The sequence below is a fragment of the Rana temporaria genome, chromosome 12 (assembly GCF_905171775.1).
Source record: "Rana temporaria chromosome 12, aRanTem1.1, whole genome shotgun sequence".
In the NCBI taxonomy this organism is placed as follows: Eukaryota; Metazoa; Chordata; class Amphibia; order Anura; family Ranidae; genus Rana; species Rana temporaria.
Window position 1 is genome coordinate 135,385,468 of NC_053500.1, and position 23,361 is coordinate 135,408,828.

The window sequence follows — 23,361 nt, forward strand, 5'->3', positions numbered from 1 at the left end:
CCCTCTGCACACACTCCGGAGTCGTAAGTAACGAATCATTCAAGCGCCACGTCCACTCCCTAACCGGAGTGGAGGGCATCGAGAACGTCATGTGGATAGGAGAGTGGTCAGACCAGACCATCGGGTCTATATTGCATTCAGGAGACCAATCCAGACAGCTGTGGTCACTCATCAGATAGTCTATGCGACTGTAAGTGTGATGTACATGAGAGAAGTGGGTATAATCACGGGATGTGGGGTGTAGCACCCTCCAAACGTCGACAAGATGCATATCAAAGAGTGCCCGCTTCAGTGCCCTCAGTTTCGGGTAGGAGACACCCGACCGTGAGGTGGAGGAATCTAATAGTGGCTCCAAAGGGGTGTTAAAATCACCTCCCAATACGAGCTTACCCTCCATGAATCCCGACAGAATCCTCAAGTATTTCAGCGCGGACGACACTTGATTGACATTAGGAAGATAGATGTTAGCTACCGTAAATTTAGTACCCCACAGCAGGAATTTCACGAAAACATACCTTCCATCAGGGTCAGAGAGCTGGTCAAGCACCTCTATGGGGAGCGTCTTATGAAAGGCAACGGACACTCCTTTAGCCTTCTGGGTTGGGTTAGTGCTATGGAACCACCTATTGAAGTATCTGTTGGAACAGGAAGGGGCGGAAGCGGAGTGAAAATGTGTCTCTTGGAGCAGAAGCACATTGACTTGGCGTTTGTGCATTTGGTAAAGGATTTGACCTCTTTTGGAGGCAACATTGAGGCCGTTAACGTTGTAGGAACAGAATTGCAGTTTGGGGTGAGAAACCATTGTGTGGGCCATGATGGAGTGACAAAAAGGAATAGGGGGGGGGGAGAGAAAGGAGGCTGGAGCGGAGGAGTAGGGAGCGTGAGAAAGAAAAGGAGAGGGAGACAGTAGGGAGGGAATAGGCGAGGAGAAGAAAGGTGAGGAAGAGATTGATAAAAGAGAGCACCTTGGAACAGTGGCTCGAGAAAAAAAAAAACTACTAGTGTCCGAGAGAACGGGACACTTCGTGAAAAATCACGCGTTAGGCACGGACTGTGCCAATCCTATTTAGGGAGAGAGAACAGGGTTAGAACAGCCGAGTTGTGATCCCGGCAACTTAGCAGGCATACAAAACATAATTGTAACACACCCGATAACCATGACATTTAGTGCATAGCTTCCAAGTTACTAAAGAATATAGTGTATAGCAAATATCATTGGTATATTCGGGCATCCTAAACAATAGAAAGGTATAGGTAAAATAACAACAGGGTAGAAACTAGCTGAGGACTATATAGAGGCACAAAGTAGAGGCACAAGTAGTCCTATGTGGTCCCTGGACTACCCGGCAGACCACCGCAACCTCCATGGCAGTGTCGTCCCCGATCGTCGCCTCGACGTGGTCCAGGCAACGATGCGAACACACTCCAGCTGCCCCCGACATGGCCCATGAGCCCCAGGTCACCGGGGCACACGAGACCGGTATCAAGGGGACCCCGGGGGGCACCAGGACAGGCCAAAGGACCGCGCCCAGGAACCCCCAAGCCAACCCGCAGGCCCACGGCCCCGAAAGGGCACAACGACATCAGGAGAGCGGCCCCATCCTAGACTAACAGGCAACATTATTATTATTAACTGTCCCACCAGAGCCCCGGCAAGCACAACTGCACCAGTCCGGGGCCGTGGGGGGATCTTCAAGTCAAGCGATACATTCCAACCAATAACAGTATTCAAGGGGGGCAATGATCGGTAGTTCATGGGAAGGGACCACTGGTAGAAAGAGCAAACAAGAAAAAATAGAATAAAAATAGAGCACCGAGCAATGGAAAAATATTTAGGGCAAACCTGATCGATGTCCTGGGTGGGAGCTGTACCCTCCTGACGGGTGAAAAGTCACAGAGAAAAATAAAAATAAAAAAAATAAATGAAAAATTAAGGAGGAAAGATTAGTGCAGGTCTCAACTGAGAGAGCTCGGATCAGTCTTCAGGTGACGTGGCTCGCCTCTCTCTGGTGACGGGGGGCGCCGATCTAGATTGTGGGTACCTTCGACGTTGAAGAGGAGGGCCCGGGAGCCGCTGACGGTCATCTGGAGGGTCCAACCAGTTCGGGATGGTGACAGGGTCCTCGTCTAGGAAGAGAAAGAGGGCGGGGAGTTGGTCCGGATCCGACAGGACAAACTTGTGGTTATCATCCCGGGTCACTTTGATGCTGAAGGGGTGGCCCCAGGTGTATGAAGCACCAGCTCGGCGAATCACATCCAGTAGTGGGCGGACCACCCGTCGCATGTACAGCGTGTTGCGGGAGAGATCCGGGTATAGGTGAATGGAGGATCCGTGGAAGTCCAGTGTGCCTAGGCGCCAGGCCTTGCGTAGAATCTCTTCTTTCAGGGTATAGTAGTGTACCCGGCAGAGGACGTCCCGAGGGCGGTCCCCGCGATCGCCCCCCACCCTATGCACCCTGTCCAATTCGATAGGGGATGTAACCTCCCTGCCCAGGACCTGGTTGAGGATAGCGGTGACAGTGGGCTTGAGATCAGTGCCCGAGGTCGCCTCCGGGACACCCTGCAGCCGGATGTTGTTCCTGCGGCTCCGGTTTTCCCCATCCTCAATTCGGAGCTGGTGTTGTCGTATACGGGAGAGGTGGACTGTAGATGCATTTTCAAGCGCCGCAATACGGGCTGAATGGTCATCCTGGGTGGCAGCCATTGTAGAAACTGCGACCTCCGATGCCGAGACCCGTTGTTTAAGGGCGGTCAGTTCAACATGGAGAGAAGCCTCCAATTTAGAGGCCCAGGAGTCAAAATCATTCCGAAAGGCAGAGAGCAGGGCAGTGGTTGTGGAGCCCGGAGCGCCCCCCGAGGTCGGGAGAGGCATTCTCTCCGGGGCAGTGCTTACACCAGCGGGAGGGGGCAATGCAGGACCGGATAGTGGATCTGGAAGGTCCATCAGAGGAGACGGGTGTGGGCCCGAGCCGTCCCCGCCGGCTGATGAATTCGCTGCAGGCGGGGGAGAAGGTTTAGTTTTACCCGGAGTACGGCTTGCTGAAAGTTTGTCTTTCCCTGTTCGAGGATCCTGTGTTGTTGTGCGTAGCATGTACCGTTGGATAGTGCCTTGTTGCAATTCAGTATGGTCGCTAGATGCAGAGCTGGAAGCCGCCATCAGAAGATCGGGTGCAAGTTAGTATGAACACAGCCTGCGGTTGTCGGGAGAGCACAGAGCTCAGCAGTGCATGTCGTCAGCCGACCATCCTCAGCCACACGCCCCCATAGGTGAAATGGTGACGCAGCTGCACTGTCTATGGGTCAAGGACTGCCCGTGTACGGTCTAGGCAATGGCGTGGGGCGCGCCGAGGACAGGGGCGAGTGTCAGCCAAGTTCGGGAGTAGCAAAATGGGCGCCGTACCTCGCGGCGGAGCCGCGGCCTGTCCGTCAGGCGGTCCAGGGGGCAGAGGACGTCACGATGCTGCGGTCGGGCCGAGTATCCAGGAGGGCCCCAAAGCGTGTGAGGCACAAGGAAGGGAGATGGACGCCCCCCCCCCCCAGCACGGGAGTAGCAAGATGGCCGCTGACGCTGCTTTGGACAGGGGAACCCCTGGGGTGGTCCCCAGGTCCCCTCACTGGCGGGCGAGAGCTGCCCTCAAGTTGTGGCGCCTGAGTCTGGGAAAAGGGGGGGGGAGGAGGGCCGCCGGAGGGGCGATGGGTGCTTAAAGATGGCTGTCGCTCACCTCCAACAGTGAAGCCCTGTGCAGGGTGTCCTGGCTGTGGGATCCTGGTCCGGGGAGGCAGCGGTGCACTAGTCCGGAGCAGGGCGTCGTTCCTCCCGCGATCACGTCACTTCAGCGCCGCACTGTAATTATTTTAATAAAAAAAAAAACATCCAAGTAAATGTTTCCTAATTGATAAACAGATGTCACATGACCAAGCTCTCTCCCAGCCTGCCTGCAGGGAAACATAAGCAGAAGGAGCTTCTAGTCTTCTGCTGCTGGTCACATGTTTTAAAAACAGCCTTTGGAATACAGTAGAGTAAAAATAAATAGATAACACCTATAAACTGTTTTAATTTGTTATACAAATATATATTTGAAATCCATTTTTTTTTTGGTCAAAACTTAAAGCAGAGTTACACCCTAAAAACTAACTTGTTATGAACAGGTTGCCTTTAATCTTTAAAAAAAAAAAACATGTTGTTAAAAAAAATGTTTTTACTCACATGGATATGGCTGTTACTAGGCAGATTTCATAATCCAAACTAACAGCGGTATGAGCGCCATTATACTGCGCATGCGCGAGATCGAGAGTTGCATGCCAGTTACCCAGCATGCACCTCTCTTGGGAAAACCAGGAAGACACATGAACTGGGCTTCACATGCCCACAGCTATCATGGAAACGGCCACAAGATCGCTGAGAAGATATCAGGTAAGTGTTTGCACTGATTTATGTACTGATCTTGTTTTTTTTATATATGTTAAAGAATATTCAATGTAATTAATATTGGATTACAAAAAATAAAAAATAAATTATGCCTCGGAATCCCACTTTAAAGTCATTGTAAAGTCTAGTTTTTAATCGCTTCCCTCCCGCCATATAGCAAAATGATAGCCGGAAAGTGATTTCAATATCCTGACTTGACATCATACGATGTCCAGCAGAGTAAGCCGCTTGTGCGCGCCCGCAGGGGGGCGCAGTGTGGCGATCAGTGGTGTGTCAGTCTGGATCACTGCATCTCCGATCTAGGTATCTAGGTAAAGAGCCTATGATGTAGGTCTGCAATACCGCATGCGGCCAGAGGTGGGGGTCGCCGGAGAGCCTCGGAAACAGCCGGAAAGGCCTGAGGACAGCTCGGCTGACCTCAGCAAACCTCGGAAAGGCTCGGGAACTAAGTATTTCTGTGTCTTTCCGAGCATTTCTGAACGGCGCCCCTCCCCACCTCAGCCCAAATGTGGTACTGCACACCGCTTTGGTCTGAATCCTGCTCGTTTTGTGAGACAACACTCGCAAACCGAGTTAGGATTTTTTTAAAATACATCGCTCGTATTGCGAAACGTTGTTTAACCGCGTTACTCACAATCCGAGGTTCCACTGTATTGCTGTGCGCCACTAAAGTGTTCGGGTTTGACTTGAAGAAACGGTGGCAACCCTATTTATGCTAGCTGCTATTTTTGTAGAATTGTGTTATCCTAAGCGCGTGTAGATTTTTATACATTCACAGTTATGTCTGTCTGTTTATATTTGTATAGGTTGGATCTTGGAAAAGGCGCCAGAGCTTGTAAATCAGTTCAGCCTGATGACAATTTTCCCTTCCTCAGAGTTTGTCTTCTTCTCCGTGATGTACCGTATATACAGAAAGGTGTATTTTAGGGTCCGAAAAAATCCCAAGAGGGACAGTTTAGATAAGTAAATATAAACCTGTATTGGACAAGAGCCAGCTGTCCACGAAGTGAACATTGTAACGCATATATATGACAGCCTCGCATATCAATGATCTTGGTTGCACCGACACACAAATGAATTTTCCCGTGTTTTATCAAACTTTAATATCACCAGACGTTTCATGAAGCCTTCTGGAGCCTTTAGTGCTAAGTTGATGCAAAATGTTATGGTTGGTCACTTATGCAAGGGAGAAGGCATATGTTCTTCTAGCATAAAAGAGTACCTGTGCTTTTATAAAACAAGAGGTTCAATGAATTGCTACCCCCTTACCCCCACTGCTTACAGTCAACCCATTGATCGTCGGTATGAAGAGAAAAACTCTTTATAACCTCCAAATCTTGTTGGCTGAGGATTCTTCCTCTGCCCAGCATGGCCTGCCGGTTGTCCACATAAGCCTTTTATTGTTGGAAAAGTGGAGGGAGTCATTCACTACCCAAGTTGGATAAAATATGTTCTCTAAGGCCTCGTACACACCACCCAACATGTCCGATGAAAACGGTCCGCGGACCGTTTTCATCGGACATGTCCGCTGGGATCATTTGTTCTGATGTGTGTACACACCATCAGACCAAATTCCCCGCGGACAGAATACGCGGTGACGTGGCGGCGACGATGACGCCGCGACGTGCGCGCACCAGGAAGTTCAATGCTTCCATGCATGCGTCGAATCACTTCGATGCATGCGTGGGATTTCGGGCCAGCGGACATGTCCGATGAGTCGTACTGACCATCGGACATGTCCGACGGACAGGCTTCCAGCGGACAAGTTTCTTAGCATGCTAAGAAACTTTTGTCCGCTGGAAACCTGTCCGCTAGGCCGGGAAACTGTCCGGTCGGCCCTACACACGACCGAACATGTCAGCGGAAACTGGTAAGACGGACCAGTTTCAGCGGACATGTTCGGTCGTGTGTACAAGGCCTAAGTGGGCAGGTCAGGGAGGGAAGAAAAGCGAGTATCAGCAGTGGGGGGGAAATGTAAATACATTTTTTGCCCTACACTTCTTGAAGGTCCACCTAACAGGGCAGTCATTCTGATCCTTTCTCTTAGACCCAGTGCTTTTTTTCTCAGGGAATAGGTGCAGGAACTCCCTACTTCTGAGTCACCGGTTGTGTCCACCCCCTACCCACCTCCGAGCTCAATTCCTTGGTTCCACTCCCTACCCACCTCCGAGCACCATTCCTTGGTTCCACTCCCTACCCACGTCCGAGCACCATTCCTTGTTTCCACTACCTACCCACCTCTGAGTACCAGTCCTTGGTTCCACTCACTACCCACCTCCGAACACTATTCCTTGGTTCCACCCCCTACCCACATCTTAGTAATGGATACAGAACCAAGTATCAATTTGTGGTGCTAAGTATTTTGTATATGATAGGAAGTAAAATAGATCCCCTGTAGCCAGCAACAATGGAGCTCCTCCAGCAACAATAGACTCTGAACAGCTAGCAACAATAGACCCTTCCCTCAACAGTTGATGTCTCCCAACATCGATGGTCTCCCAGTAGCATAAGAGCCCCCCCTCAGCAACAATAGATCCCCTACCAGCGACAACTGACCTCCCCAGCAACAAGAGATCCTCCCCCATGTAAAAATAGATCCCCTCCAGCAGCAATAGATCCCCCAGCAGCCAGCATTAATAGACCCTCCAGTACACCCCAGCACCCCTTGCCATTACATACACATACCTCCCAACATTTAATAAATCCAATGCGGGACATCTTGTTGAGCGGGGGGGGCAGGGATCAAAGTTGTTGAGCGGGGGGGGGGTTTCTCCTACCTGTGCTAATATACCTTTGTTACGAATCCCCGCCAGCGCCATCCACCTGCAGCACCCCCTTCCACCTGCAGCACCATCATCCACCATGGTCCGTATTTCCCGCACTGTGATTGGGCATATAGCGGTCATGTGCGGAGGCGGGACTTCTAGACGTGGCAGACAGGCCAGCCCCACGACGCACACATGACGCCAATACGCCCAATCACAGGCCAGGCACCGGACAACAAACATGGCGGGGGAAATCGAAAAATGGAGGCACGGAATGTCGCCACCCGTAATGTCGTGCCCGGGGCCCTGTTTTGCGGGAATCTAGTTTAGTCCGTGGGACCCCGGGACACACTTAGAATTCCGGGAGGATCCCGCGGAATCCGGGACGGTTGGGGGGTATGCATACATTCAGAGCTGGAGGTGCCGGAACTGCGTTCCCCCGCGCTCCTGCTGAAAAAAAGCCCTGTCTATACCTATTCAATTACTGACCTAGAGCCAACCTTAGCACTGGACATCCCTACAGTTCACTGACTTACATGCTTGTTTCAGGTTAGTGATTCATCAGGTAGTGAAGATTAGAATGACTGCCTTGGGGCCGGATGTGCTTTCACCTTTCATTTCTTTACACCTGTGGAATCAGCAACCCGTTCTAGCCTTGGCTGCTGCAACCCCCTCCTAGACTGAGAGACTCACAGCAGAAAATTATAATCAGTTCAAACAAGCTGATACTGAAGCTGCTGCTTTTTGTAAATTTATATATTAAAGCGTCTTTCTCTTGTTGTATAATTCCCCCATTGTGTGCTTCCTAGATGTGAATTTCCATTGTTAATTGAGTCACCCATTGTTTCTGTCTCTCTGCTAATTCTCTTGGAGATGTAATTAGTGTTGTGTACACTTCACCTAGTTACCGAACCATTGTGGGATGTTTAAGTTAGCTGTTTATTAGATTTACTGTTAAAGTGGAATTCTACCCAAAAATGGAACTTCCGCTTTTTGGAATCCTCCCCCCTCCGGTGTCATATTTGGCACCTTTCAGTGGGGAGGAGGGATCAGATACCTGTGTAATACAGGTATTTGCTCACACTACCTACACCACATCCTGTGCCTACTCCGTTCCCCCCCCCGCTGTTTTCTGGGAGACACACATGTCCCAGAAGACAGCAGGGACCAGTGGGATCGTGCAGCGCGACTTACGCATGCGCAGTAGGGAACCAGAAAGTGAAGCCACAAGGCTTTACTTCCTGATTCCCTTACCAAAGATGGCGGCAGTAGAGCCAAGGGACAAATTGGCTTCGGGACCCGACAACGCGGGTGCCCAGGACAGGTAAGTGTCCTTATATTAAAAGTCAGCAGCTGCAGTATTTGTAGCTGCTGACTTTTAATAATTTTTTTTGACGGAACTCCGCTTTAAGCTCCATACATATGGGCTGAATGTTGGGCTAAACTGCAAGTAGACAAGGAGTGGCTTCAAAGAGGAATACAGTAACACTCACATGTAACAAAAGAGGAAAAAGATGAAAACAAAGAGTTTAATAAAAATGGCAGTTCATTATAATGCACAGTGCACATAGCAAAGTATTATCCAGTTTACATCTACTGAATTACTTGGAATTAACTTTGGGCTGGCATTGAACTTCCTACCCACCAAGGACAACTTCCTTCTGCTGCCAATTTATATCCCAGTCCATTGGCTAATCTAAACACCTGGCCTGGGCAACTAGAATGCCACGTACACACGATCGGAAATTCCGACAAGAAAACCATGGATTTTTTTTCCGACGGAATTTTGGCTCAAACTTGTGTTGCATACACACGGTCACACAAAATTCCGACTGTGAAGAACGCGGTGACGTACAACACTACGACAAGCCGAGAAAAATTAAGTTCAATGCTTCCGAGCGTGCGTCGACTTGATTCCGAGCATGCATGGTTTTTGGTGCGTCGGAATTGCATACAGACAATCGGAATTTCCTCCAAGAACTTTTCTTGTCGGAAAATTTGAGAACCAGCTCTCTTTCCGACAGAAAAATTCTGATGGAGCCTACACACGGTCGTAATTTCCGTCCACAAGCTCACATCGGACTTTTCTTGTCGAAGATTCCGATCGTGTGTACGCTAGGGTGACCACATTTCCAAACTACCATTCAGGGACACCCTCCCTTCCCAAAAATCAGCTTGTGCTGTAACGAATCACAGCACAGTGATTGGATACAAGAGGCGGGATTTATGATTTCTCCAATCACAAGCAGGGGGTGGGGATTGTGCTTCTCCAGGCATTCCCGGCCAGGACAAGTACTGTCAGTGAGTAAAGGGGTGATGTGGCGGCCTTTTTTGGGGGCATCAGATTGGGGGTGGCTGTGTCAGTTTCATTCCGGGACACTGTATAGTCCTGGAATGAAGGTGCCCGGGACAGACCTGCAAAATGCGGGACTGTCCCGGGCAATCCGGGACACGTGGTCACCCTAGTGTACGCGGCAGAAGAGTGTGGCACGCCGTCACCCCACTCTGTTTGCAGTTCCTATAAGCACAGAGAAGGTAAAATGTAAGTATATGGTACAGTCTTCTACATAAAATGTGCAGGCTCAGCAAAAATGAGGACCTGGTTGTATTACATTGATAGGCAGGGCAACAGTCTGGAACCTTCCATAATACAGAGCAATGCTTTCCTTAGAATCTGCAGCTTGACCTGTTCCTGGGAGTCCTACCACACTGGGCCATGGCCGATGTTGATGATGGTAAGTTGTCCTTCATCAGATTATTTTGTAGAACTGATCTACAGTAAATGTATCCAGGATGTAATGTCTGCCATCTCTTCTGGGTCGAGTTTCTGTTCCTCTATCCTGACTTGCACATTGTCCTCTGTGATAAGACCTATCATATCACACAATAAAGAACATTATTATTGACAATAATTTATTGTACTCCACCTTTGGCCTTCTTGAGATTTTAAAACATGGAAATGTTTTATGGCTAAGATTGTTAAAGGGGTTTTCCACTTTTACCAATAAAGAGCCCAAGGCATTGAGATTGGTTGGGGTCTTCCGGCTTGATTGACATTGTCAATCAGAAATCCTGCAAATCAGTACGTGTGAGTGAGTGAGTGAATATCTTGTACAGCGCTACAAATGCAAACTGAATCGCCTCAAGGTGCTTTGTATCCGTTTCCTTCTATTTAGCCTTCAGAATAAGTGGGTCTTGAGTTTTTTCCTGAAGGCTTTGTGATTCACTTCCATTCGGATATTAGTTGGTAATGGGTTCCACAGTCGAGGTCTTTAGACTGCAAATCTTCGTTCTCCTTTGGTCTTGTAACGGGCCCTGGGGATTTGTAGTAGATTTTGGTTAGTTGATCGAAGAACGCGATTGGGGTTGTGGTATTTTATTTTCTCACATAAATATTCGGGGGGCGATTCCTTGTACACATTTGTGTGTCCAGGCAGAGGGCCTTGAAAATTATTCAGTCCTTTATGGCCAGCCAGTGGAGGGACCTCAGGGAGGGAGTGATTGATTCCCAGGGTTTTTTTCCTGTTACCAATCATGCCGCCATGTTCTTGACGACTTGCAGACCAGCAATCTGGTATTTTGGGAGACCAAGGTAAAGGGAGTTTGCATAGTCGAGCCTGGAGTTGATTATTGTTCCCACCACTACTGCTGTGTCTTCTTTCGGGATGTAGGAGATGTAGCTGAAGATGGAGGACAGGGCGCCTCTGCTCTAGGTATAGGATGGGGTGAGAATAGGATGGGCAAAGGGTCATTGAATGTTTGGTGCCGTACTGCTTCTTGTGTGGTTGGGAGGGAGGGGTAACCAGTGTTACACAAAATGAGGCCATGGGAAAAATTAAAGCTGAACATTTCTGTAATGGTTGAAATTCTGCACTTGCTGGCAGGAGTGGCTCTATAGGATAAGAGCAGGGTCGGTGCTACCACTAGGCAAACAAGGCGACCGCCTAGGGCGCCCAGGCAATGGTGCTCCTACTCTCTTTTCTCTTCAGCAAGCAACTAAGTTTCAGCATAACAGGCAGCCACTGCTCCATATGCACATAGTGTCAGAGACGCAGCGGCAGCAGAGGACTGTGTTTGTATCACGACTCCCGAATCAATGGAAGCAAGCAAACATTCATTGATGGGCACTGGTAGGCTGCATTGGTGGGCGCTGGTAGGCTGCATTGATGGGCGCTATTAGGCTGTATTTAATGGCAGCTGGAAGGCTGTATTTAATGGACGCTAGTGAGGCTGCATTGATGGGCGCTGGTGAGGCTGCATTGATGGGCGCTAGTGAGACTGCATTGATGGGCACTGGTGAGGCTGCATTGATAGGTGCTGGTGAAGCTGCATTTGCTGGGCGCTTCATTAAAAAGGTGGGGTATACATGGGCAGGGCACAGGGGGTAGAGTCAGGAGTGGAGCCAGGGAAGGGGTGGGGGTGGTTGTAAAAATAAGTGTTTCACCTAGGGTGCCAAAAATCCTTACACCAGCATTGGATAAAAGGGTCAATGTTCTCACACCCTCATGCACAGCATCCCTCCATATATCCCAATACACTCAACAACACACCCCACTGCACTAAGCACTTACTCCGTATACCCAACACTGTCTATACCATATACCTTGATACACGTAGCATTCCCTCCATATACCCCAATACATAAATCACACCATCATACACCCCAGTACGAGCATTGGCTTCATACACCCTGATGAACTCAACTCACACCATGCATACACCCCAATAATACAGAACACTCTACCCCATACACCCTGATACGATAAACTCAGCATAGACCCCGATACACTCAGTATACACCGCAATGCACTCCATATACCCAACACCGTTTACACCATACACCTTGATACAATTAGCACTCCCTCTATATACCCCGATAAACAAATCACACCATCATACACCCCAGTACAAGCACTGACTTCATACACCCTGATGAACTCAACTCACACCACCCATACACCCCAATACACTCAGCACTTCCTCAATACACTCCAGTACTCTCAGCACAGCTGCATACACCTCAATAACAGCACTGGCCCCATACACTTAGCTCAGACCACCCATACACCCCCCCAAAAAAACAGCATACCCCCATACATGCAGCTCACTCACACCCCATATACACACTACCATACTCAGCTCGTCTACCCTTAGACACCGCCACAGAAAATTCCTGATAGACCTGGGTCGCTTCCCATGTCCCCCAATACACTCAACATACAGTACACCCCAATACACTCAATATACACCTCAGTACATTCAGTACTCCACACCATACACCCCAGTATTTGTGAACATGAGCAGGTGGTCCTGGTGAGGCCTTCCTGAACTCCATGTCTGTATACATGAGCAAGTGATCCAAGTGGAGTCTTTCCAGAGTTCGATGTCTGTGTGCATGAGCAGTTGATTCTGATTGGGTCATTCCAGAGCTCCATATATGTATACACGAACAGGTGATCCTCGTGGGGACTTTCCAGAGGGCAATGTCTGTATACACGAGCAGGTGATCCTGGTGAGAACTTTCCAGAGCGCTATGTCTGTATACACAAGCAGGTGATCCTGGTGAGAACTTTCCAGAGAGCCATGTCTGTATACACGAGCAGGTGATCCTGGTGAGATCTTTCCAGAGACCAATGTCTGTATACATGAGCAGGTGATCCTGGTGAGAACTTTCCAGAGAGCAATGTCTGTATACACGAGCAGGTGATCCTGGTGGGGACTTTCCAGACAGCAATGTCTGTATACACGAGCAGGTGATCCTGGAGGGGACATTCCAGAGCGCAATGTCTGTATACACGAGCAGGTGATCCTGGTGGGGACTTTCCAGAGCGCTATGTCTTTAAACACGAGCAGGTGATCCTGGTGGGGACTTTCCAGAGCGCAATGTCTGTATACACGAGCAGGTGATCCTGGTGGGGACTTTCCAGAGCGCTATGTCTGTATACACGAGCAGGTGATCCTGGTGGGGACTTTCCAGAGCGCTATGTCTGTATACACGAGCAGGTGATCCTGGTGAGAACTTTCCAGACAGCAATGTCTGTATACACGAGCAGGTGATCCTGGTGAGAACTTTCCAGACACCAATGTCTGTATACACAAGCAGGTGATCCTGGTGGGAACTTTCCACACACCAATGTCTGTATACACAAGCAGGTGATCCTGGTGGGGACTTTCCAGAGCGCTATGTCTGTATACACGAGCAGGTGATCCTGGTGGGGACTTTCCAGAGCGCAATGTTTGTATACACGAGCAGGTGATCCTGGTGGGGACTTTCCAGAGCGCTATGTCTGTATACACGAGCAGGTGATCCTGGTGGGGACTTTCCAGAGCGCTATGTCTGTATATACGAGCAGGTGATCCTGGTGGGGACTTTCCAGAGCGCTATGTCTGTATACACGAGCAGGTGATCCTGGTGGGGACTTTCCAGAGAGCCATGTCTGTATACACGAGCAGGTGATCCTGACTGGTGTGTCCATAGTACACTTAATTTTTCTAATTTTGTTATTAGCAAACACAGGACACTATAAACATCATCAACTTCATCCTCAACCCTGCAGTGCACTGGAATGCAACCAATTCATTTACAGTCTGATAGGGAACACAGTGCCTCCTGCCGCAGGAACCACAAAATGTAGGCCAAAAAGTTCTGATACTGATGCAGTCCTGAGTCTCCCACCTAATTGGATGAGAAGACACCAGGGTTGGCTTGCAGGCTGTGATCCCCTAAAAAAACGAAAAAATCTTTGTCAGTAATTTTCCTCCTCTGTATGTACAACTTTAATCTGTATGTACAAATTTAAGTTCTTGACCTCCAAACTGACATCACAGACTCTACTACTCTCCTCCAGTCACCTTACTACTCTCCTCCAGTCACCTTACTACTATCCTCCAGTCATCTTGCTATTATCCGCCAACTACTCTACTACTATCCACCAGTCACCTTACTACTAACCTCCAGCCAATCTACTACTATCCTTCAGTCATCTTTCTATTAACCTCCAACTACTCTACTACTATCCTCCCGTCACCTTGCTACTTAAGCCTCGTACACGGCCGGGAATCTCGTCGGGAAAAAACGTTGGTTTTCCCGATGAGATTCCTGGCAAGCTTTTCTTGCAAAGCCGAGTGTACACACGGCACATTTCGAAAGAACCGCCGTTATTTTGAATGGCAAGAACGCGGTGGCGTCATTGACACGACGAGCATGCGCTCGTCACATTCGATGCCATCGCCGCCATCTTGCTTCACCCTACACTACCCTTATAAGCTACCGTGCATGCTTCGAAGTCTCATCGAGCATGTGCGGGCTTACCGGAGGACAGGTAAGCTTGTAGCCGCATACACACACGCACAGTTTTCTCGTCGGGAAACAGCCTGACAAGAATCCCGACGAGAAAATAGAGAGCAGGTTCTCTATTTTTCTCGTCGAGATTCCCGGCAGTTTGCTTGACGAGAAAACATACACACAACCGTTTTTCTCTGCAAAAAGCGTCCGTGTGTACGAGGCTTAACTGCTAGCCAATCTACTACTATCCTCCAGTCATCTTGCTATCAACCTCCAACTACTCTACTACTATGCTCCGATCACCTTGCTACTAACCGCTAGCCAATCTACTACTATCCTCCAGTCATCTTGCTATTAAAGCGGTGGTTCACCCTCAATAACAACATTCTACCATTACATCAAGCATAGTAGCGTGAGCTACAGTATGCCTTTATTTTTTTTTTTGGCCACGTACTCACAGTTTAATGGCATAGTGAATTTTCAGACTCCCCGTGGGGAATGGGCGTTCCTATGGAGAGGGAAGATGATTGACGGCCGGCTATGGCGCGTAACGCTTCCCGAAATTAGCCGGAGTAGGTCTCGGCTCTTCACGGCGCCTGCGCACAGACTATGCACAGGCGCCGTGAAGAGCCAAGTCCTATTTCAGCTATTTCCGGAGAAGCGTCACGCGCCATAGTCGGCCGTCAATCATCTTCGCTATGCATAGGAACGCCCATTCCCCGAGTGGAGTCTGAAACTTCACTACGGGATTAAACTGTGAGTACGGGGCCAAAAAATAAAATAAAGGCATACTGTAGCTTGCGCTACTATGCTTGATTTAATGCTAGAAATTTTTTTTTTTTAGGGTGAACCCCCTCTTTAACTTCCAGCTACTCTACTACTATCCTCCAGCCACTCTACTACTAACCTCCATATGTAGCTGATGTCCTCTAGTGTAGTCTCCTATTATCATACATATGACATGAGATATGACACACGTCATATGTAGCTGGGGTTGAGCTCCTAAAATGATATAAATGGCATGGAGTTGGCGCTGCAGGAAGTTAAGACTCAGGGTTTTGTTTATAGTCCAGACTTACAGTGGCAGCTGATGGGGCTCCACAGGGTCGCACCATGCACAGGCGATGCTGACTCTCCAGTCTACAATATGGGTTCTGGTTGGTCACACGAGAGGAGATGCCCATGCCACAAAGAGCAGAACACGCTCCCCATTCTGTGTTCCATTCCGGGCAGTTTATTGGTGCCGTCTGTGTCAGTCCTTCTGTACCAAAACAAGACAAAAATGTAATATTCCATAAAAATTTAAAATTCCATAACGATCCCCATTATACGTAACACATCAATATATTCTTTCTGATGTATAACATGAATGAAAGGAACTATGCTGGCAAAAGCCACCACTTTTATTTCATGTTCTAAAATGCCAGTCTCTATCTTCTGTAGCACCCTTCCAGGTAGGCGACTAGTTAGGGTAGGTACATGGGGCCAGATTCTCAAAGGCGTTACGACGGCGCAAAGCCATTTGCGCCGTCGTAAGTCCTAATCTGGCCCGGCCTATCTATGCGACTGATTCTTAGAATCAGTTACGCATAGATATCCCTTATATCTGACAAGCGTAAGGCTCTTACGCTGTCAGATCTTAAATGCAATTTTTTTCCCGCCGCTAGGTGTCGCCGACGTCGTTTTCCCCGTCGCTTATGTAAATTAGCAATTTACGACGATTCCCGAACGTACGCGCGCTCGACGCAGAGAATTTACGACGTTTCCGTAGCCTTTGCGATGCGTAAAGTTGCCCCTGGGTCTATGAGGCGCAGCCAATGTTAAGTATGGCCGTCGTTCCCGCGTCTAAATTAAAAAAATCTACGTCGTTTGCGTAAGACGTCCGTGAATGGCGCTGGACGCCATTTACGTTAACGCCTAAGCAAATGACGTTGGTGCGACGTCATTTAGCGCAATGCACGTCGGGTAATTCACCCGACGGAGCATGCGCAGTACGCTCGGCGCGGGAACGCGCCTAATTTAAATGGTGCCCGCCCCATTTGACTTGGGCGGGCTTGCACCGAGCGCATTTACGATACACCGCCGCAAGTTTACAGGTAAGTGTTCTGAGAATCAGGCACTTACGCTGTAAACCTGCGGCGGTGTAACGTAAATCACATACGTTACGCTGCCCAGGAGCAACGTAATTATATGTGAATCTGGCCCATGGAGTTCTATGGCTCTGCTGTAATCAGCAGAGCAGCATATCATTGCTTTGGTCTGCTCTGGGCTCTACAGGCTGCAAGTTTGATTGCTTTCCCCTATCATCTGGAGACTTCCAGAATATAGTGGGTGGGAATATTCAAATGAGCAGCCTGAATATTTATGCAGCCCTAGCCAATCCCTGGGGAGGTGGGCCCAGTTGGTGGCTAGGCTAGGGAATGCAAAAATAGTTTGGAGCTTCAGATAGCAGTGAGAGAGGTTTCCAGACAGACAAGCAACTGTTTTTTTCAATAGAGCAGCTATATAGACATAAGATTATTGTGAAAGAAGTCTTGCATGGTAAATAGTTTGTAGAAATATATTATATTAGCATTATAAGGCAGATAATTAGCTTAGCCAGTAACATGACCTATTTTATAATGTTTCCTGCTTTACATTTTCAGAATTGTACACAAATCTGAAAGTTACAATTTTAATAATTACCCAGCTAAGAGGAACAAAATAATTAAAATTGCGGTGGGAATCAGTGAACCACCACAACTGCAGTTAAGTCAGCTTTGGTTGGAAGACTGACATCTGTTTCCTGACAGTTGGATGTGAACCAAGCTGTTGTGTAAAGCCTCGTACACACGATCGGTCCATCCGATGAGAATGGTCTGAAGGACCATTGTCATAGGTTAAACGATGAAGATGACTGATGCTCCGTCGCGCCCACACACCATCGGTTAAATAACCGATCGTGTCAGAACGCGGTGACGTAAAACACAACGACGTGCTGAAAAAAATGAAGTTCAATGCTTCCAAGCATGCGTCGACTTGATTCTGAGCATGCGTGGATTTTTAACCGATGGTCAGGGCCGGCCTTAGGTGTTCAGGCGCCCTGTGCGAGCTAATCCTGTGGCACCCCCCACCCCCACCCATCTTAACCCCTTGCCCCCTGGTCACCTAAACATACACAAAGAGGAAAAAAATATTTGTAACAAATAATTTGTTTTCATAACAGTTAATTGCATGTGCAAACAATTACAATAATAAATAACTTAACCCCTTCTCTGCCAATGGCATTATTACTGTAACAGTGCATATTTTAAGCACCGATTACTGTAGTAATGTCACTGGTACCCCCAAAAGTGTCAGTTAGGGGTCCGATCTGTACACCGCAATGTCGCGGTGTACAAAAAAACAATAAAAATGACATAAATCTTTCCCGTAGTTTGTAGACGCAATAACTTTTGCGCAAACCAATACGCTTATTGCGATTTTTTTAACCAAAAATATGTATCAAAACATTGATCACTGCAAACAGGAGGGGTACAGGAGGGATGAAGATGACAGGGGGGTGACGGGGGGGGGGGGGTGGTAGGGGGATGACGTTGGAGGGGTGGTAAGGAAGCTGGCAGTGGGGTACAGGGGGGGTGGTAGGAAGCTGGCGCCGGACCAGCTGCGACTCACATTCTGCGAGCCGTGATGGCCGCACGGCGCCCCTGTTGCCCATGGCGCCCTGTGCGGCCGCACAGCTTGCACACCCCAAAGGCCGGCCCTCCCGATGGTCATGCCTACTAACGATCGGTTTTGACCTATCAGTTGGGAATCCATAGGTTAAATTTAAAGCAAGTTGGCTTTTTTTTAACCTATGGTTAAATAACCTATGGGGCCCACACACGATCGGTTTGACCGATGAAAACGGTCCATCAGACCGTTGTCCTCTGGTTAACCTATGGTGTGTACGAGGCCTAAAATAAAATAAAAACTGATTGAAAACTTCCAAAATTGCCACACCAGTCACCTTGTGGTGTGTGTGGTCAGTGACGCCACAAGCCTGAATTTACATAGGGTGTCTTGGCCTATATCTAAAACCATGGTTACCTGTCTCCAGACTGCTTGGGTGTCCATCACATCTCCACTGTGGACAGCACTTTCCTGAAACTGTTACGCGGCGCGGGAAGGGACATGTTGGCGTTGGCAGCTGGACATCTTCACTGCAAAGTGGGACGCACGTCACCCCTCCATCCTCACATTTACACTGGAGTTTACAGCTCGGCTGAAATGTCTCTCCATCTTGATACACCTTCCCATCTACGTCACAGCTGTCACCGTCATTATCTGGGGAAACACCATATTGTGACAACATCATTATCCTACTCAGGGCTTTTTTTTTCTCAAACAATAGGTGCTGGAACTTAACCACGACCCCACAAAACCCCTCCCCCTACACCTCCAAATCACATCAAATAGTGGGTGTGGTCAGTAAAATTTAAAACAGTAGGAGGAGGGTCTTAAAGGGGCATTTAAATACCAGGATTGCATTACATACAGAGTGCAGAGTTCAGGGGGGTTACACACAGAGTGCAGAGCTGTCACTTGTAAACACAGAAACCAGACTTCTGTGTTTACAAGTGATTGTGGTGAGCAGGCACCCAAGGGTCTGAGCCAGATCTGGTGGAACTCGGTTCCACCAAGTTCCCCCTGAAAAAAAAGCCCTGATCCCGCTACAAGTGACATCTAATGCCTCATACACAAGGCTGGACTTTCCGAGAAAAAAAGTCAGACGGGCTTTTTTTCTAGGAAAGTCCGGCCGTGTGTAGCCTCCATCTGACTTTTTTTGTCAGAAGTCCGGCAGACCTTAGATAGAGAACCTGTTCTCTTTCTTTCCGTCGGACTTCTGACGGACTCACGACGGACTTTTGCACTCAAAAGTCCGACCGTGTGTACGAGGCATAATGATTAATTCATGCTATCTGATCCTAATCAATTTTTAGGGTTGTCCCGATACCACTTTTTTAGGACTGAGTACAAGTACCGATACTTTTTTTATGTACTCGCCGATACCGAATACCGATACTTTTTTTAAAATGTGTCCCCAAATGCAGCCATGTTCCCCCACATATGCAGCCATGTCCCCCCACATATGCAGCCATGTCCCCCACATATGCAGCCATGTCCCCAAACATATGCAGCCATGTCCCCAAACATATGCAGCCATGTCCCCAAACATATCCAGCCATGTCCCCAAACATATTGCAGCCATGTACCCAAACATATGCCGCCATGTCCCCAAACATATTGCAGCCATGTCCCCGAACATATTGCAGCCATGTCCCCCATATATGCAGCCATGTCCCCCACATATGCAGCCATGTCCCCCACATATGCAGCCATGTCCCCAAACATATGCAGCCATGTCCCCAAACATATTGCAGCCATGTCCCCAAACATATTGCAGCCATGTCCCCCATATACGCAGCCATGTCCCCCACATATGCAGCCATGTCCCCCACATATGCAGCCATGTTCCCAAACATATGCAGCCATGTCCCCAAACATATTGCAGCCATGTCCCCAAACATATTGCAGCCATGTCCCCCATTTACGCAGCCATGTCCCCAAACATATTGCAGCCATGTCCCCAAACATATTGCAGCCATGTCCCCCATATACGCAGCCATGTCCCCAAACATATTGCAGCCATATCCCCCACATATCCAGCCATGTCCCACCACATGCAGCCATGTCCCCCGTAACTAAATGATTCCGCCGCCGCGTTAATCACCGCGCAGGGAACATTACAGTCAGCTTTCGTTTGAATAAGCTGTTTTCCCTGCCGCGCTGTGTATAGAGACACTCCCCCTTGCTCGCGATTGGACAGATCCGTCCAATCCCGAGCAAGGGGGAGTGTCTACGTGCGGCGGGGAAAACAGCTAATCAAACGAAAGCTGACTCTAATGTTCCCTGCGCGGTGATTAACATGGCGGCGGCTTTGCGATATACGACGGCGGCGGCGGGGGGGGGGCAAGTATTCTATTTAGGCTTCGGGGGTATTTGCGGGAGTACAAGTACTCCCGCAAATACTCGGTATCGGTCCCGATACCGATACTGGTATCGGGACAACCCTACTAATAATGAATAAAAGAGGAGGATAGATATTAAACTGGAGGATGATCTTGCTTGCTGGCTTGTATATTGAATGGACGTAGGGCAAATCATATGCTATATCAATGTAATGGTTATGAAATGAAGGGATGTTTCAAAATGGGGACCTCTAAGGTATCTTACAGTTGCAGGTTCCACTTCTTCCTCCATCCTTGCTTGTAGAATAATCACAGACAAGCTCCTGGGTCTGATCACATAGGTAGATCTTGTTACATGGTTCACCAAGTCGGCGTGCACAAATCTTACAGCATCCGCAGCCATCCAGAAGAAGTGGGACTCCTGGAGGACATCTTGCTGGAGCCCAGGAGCATGTGCATTGGCTGGGGCAGAGCTGAGCCGAAATCTGCTGGAAATATAACATCATGAGATATTGTATGATTGGAGAGAAGAAAATTCTGTAGCAGTGACCTTATTTCCTAGACGTGCATACAGAGCTGTTGGAAAATATGCTTTGGAATGGTACAGTTATTGGCGGCATTTAAACAGGCAACTGGCAACTGTGGTTAGAAGATTATTTTGGGTGTACCCTTCTACTCTTCTGGTTGCACCCCCCTGCAGTGTCTTGTACTCTTCTGGTTGCACCCCCCTGCAGTGTCTTGTACTCTTCTGGTTGCACCCCCCTGCAATGTCTTGTACTCTTCTGGTTGCACCCCCCTGCAGTGTCTTGTACTCTTCTGGTTGCACCCCCTGCAGTGTCTTGTACTCTTCTGGTTGCACCCCCCTGCAGTGTCTTGTACTCTTCTGGTTGTATCCCCTTGCAGTGTCTTGTATTATTCTGAGTGTACCCTTGTGTAGTGTATTGTACTCTTTTAAGTGTACTCTCCCCCCCTTGCAGTGTCTTATACTCTTTTGGGTGTACCCTCCTGCAGTGTCTTGTATTCTTCTGAGTGTGCCCTCTTGCAGTGTCTTGTACTCTTCTTGGTGTACTCCCATGCAGTATCTGGTACTCTTCTGGTTGTACCCCCCTGCAGGGTCTTGTACTCTTCTGGGTGTACCCCCTGCAGTGTCTTGTACTCTTTTTGGTGTACCCCCCTGAAGTGTCTGGTACTCTTCTGTTTGCACCCCCCTGCAGTGTCTTGTACTCGTTTGGTTGTATCCCCTTGCAGTGTCTGGTATTATTCTGAGTGCACCCTTGCAGTGTCTTATACTCTTTTGGGTGTACTCTCCTCCAATGTCTTGTATTCTTCTGAGTGTGCCCTCTTGCAGTGTCTTGTACTCTTCTATGTGTACTCCCCCCCTGCAGTGTCTTGTACTCTTCTCGGTGTACCTGCCTGCAGTATCTGGTACTCTTCTGGTTGTACCCCCCTGCAGTGTCTTGTACTCTTCTGGGTGTACCCCCTGCAGTGTCTTGTACTCTTCTTGTTGTACCCCCCTGAAGTGTTTGGTACTCTTGAGTGCTGCATATCAGTGCCCATTAATGCTGCATATTAGTGCCGCCTCATCAGTGGTGCCTCATCAGTGCCCATCATTGCTGCCTATTGGTGCCTATAAAGGGTGCTCATCAGTGCCACCTATCAGTGCCGCCAATCAGTGCCCATCAGTGCTGCATATCAGTGCCGCCAATCAGTGCTGCATATCAGTGCCGCCTTAGCAGTTTGCCTTAGTGCTGCGTATTAGTGCTGCCTCACCAGTGCACATCAGTGAAGGAAAAAACATACTTATTTACAAAATTGTTATAACAGAAACAAAGAAAAACATTATTTTTTTCAACATTTTTGCTTTTTTTTTTCATTTGTTTAGGCAAAAAAGAAAAAACCCAGTGGTGATTAAATACCACCAAAAGAAAGCTCTATCTAAATGTTGTTTGGGCACAGCGTTGCACGACCGCGCAATTGTCATTCAAAGTGTGATTGGAACTCTATGTGATGACGGCTCAGTGATCACAGAATATGATTTCCAAATGTAAACTGTCCCAAGAAGATCACTGCAGTATGACAGCAAAGAGCTGGACTTCTACAGGAGGCTACACACCTACATGAGGGTGTCAGATGGGCCCCACGCAGTGGCAGTGCCACCATCTGTCCCCAAAGTGCCACTTACCTGTGACAGGGCGACAAAGAGCAGAAGGCATTCAGCTGTGAGCATAATCCGTCTGTGCCCAGCGCAGAGCCTGAAGAATGGCTTCTGTTCTCACGGTGCTGCTGGGATATTACTCACAGGCTGCAGCACAAACATTGGACACTCGTCCAAATTTCCACATTCCACGTGATGTTTTTCACTCACCTCTAAACTAAAAATATATTCTTATTATTATTTAAAGGAAATAGCTGACTTGTGAGCTGTCAGAGGAAGCTGGCCGTGCAGCGGAGGGGAGAAGATGTCTACATATAGGTGGGACTGTGCAGAGACCTCACCTGAATGTGCCTGAGCCCCCCACACCCGGGCACACTGGGCATTCATGAACGCTGGAACCACGATTCTCTGGCACAGTTCAAACCAGTGGCGGCTGGTGCCTTAAAAATTTTGGGGGGCGCAAACAAACTGGGAAAAAAAAACATCAATTGCAGCCTCGCTGTGCCCATCAAACGCAGCCACTGTGCCCATAAATTGCTGACACTGTGCCATCAATTGCAGCCACTATGCCCACCAAATTGCACCAGTTTGCCCCATCAAATGCCGCCAGTTTGCCCCATCAAATCGCGCCAGTTTGCCCCATCAAATCGCGCCAGTTTGCCCCATCAAATCCTGCCAGTTTGCCCCATCAAATGCCGGCAGTTTGCCCCATCAAATGCCGGCAGTTTGCCCCATCA

At 48.6% G+C, this 23,361-nt stretch overlaps 1 protein-coding gene across 3 annotated transcripts; it reads right to left on the minus strand.

Annotated features, from left to right (window-relative positions):
- Positions 1-11,495: 11,495 nt before the first annotated feature.
- CCN5 (cellular communication network factor 5) lies at positions 11,496-22,768 on the minus strand. 3 transcript variants are annotated; one of them, XM_040330842.1, is made up of 5 exons: positions 22,652-22,768; positions 20,735-20,954; positions 18,548-18,784; positions 15,559-15,740; positions 11,496-13,917 (listed from the first exon to the last, which is right to left on the minus strand). In XM_040330842.1, exons 1-5 carry the CDS (start codon positions 22,694-22,696, stop codon positions 13,699-13,701), a joined length of 903 nt encoding a protein of 300 aa, XP_040186776.1. In that variant the 5' UTR covers positions 22,697-22,768; the 3' UTR covers positions 11,496-13,698. The 3 variants fall into 3 exon arrangements, with proteins under 3 accessions (XP_040186776.1, XP_040186777.1, XP_040186774.1); XM_040330843.1 differs by having other exon boundaries at positions 15,559-15,737; positions 20,735-20,957; XM_040330840.1 differs by having other exon boundaries at positions 20,735-20,957.
- Positions 22,769-23,361: the final 593 nt, after the last annotated feature.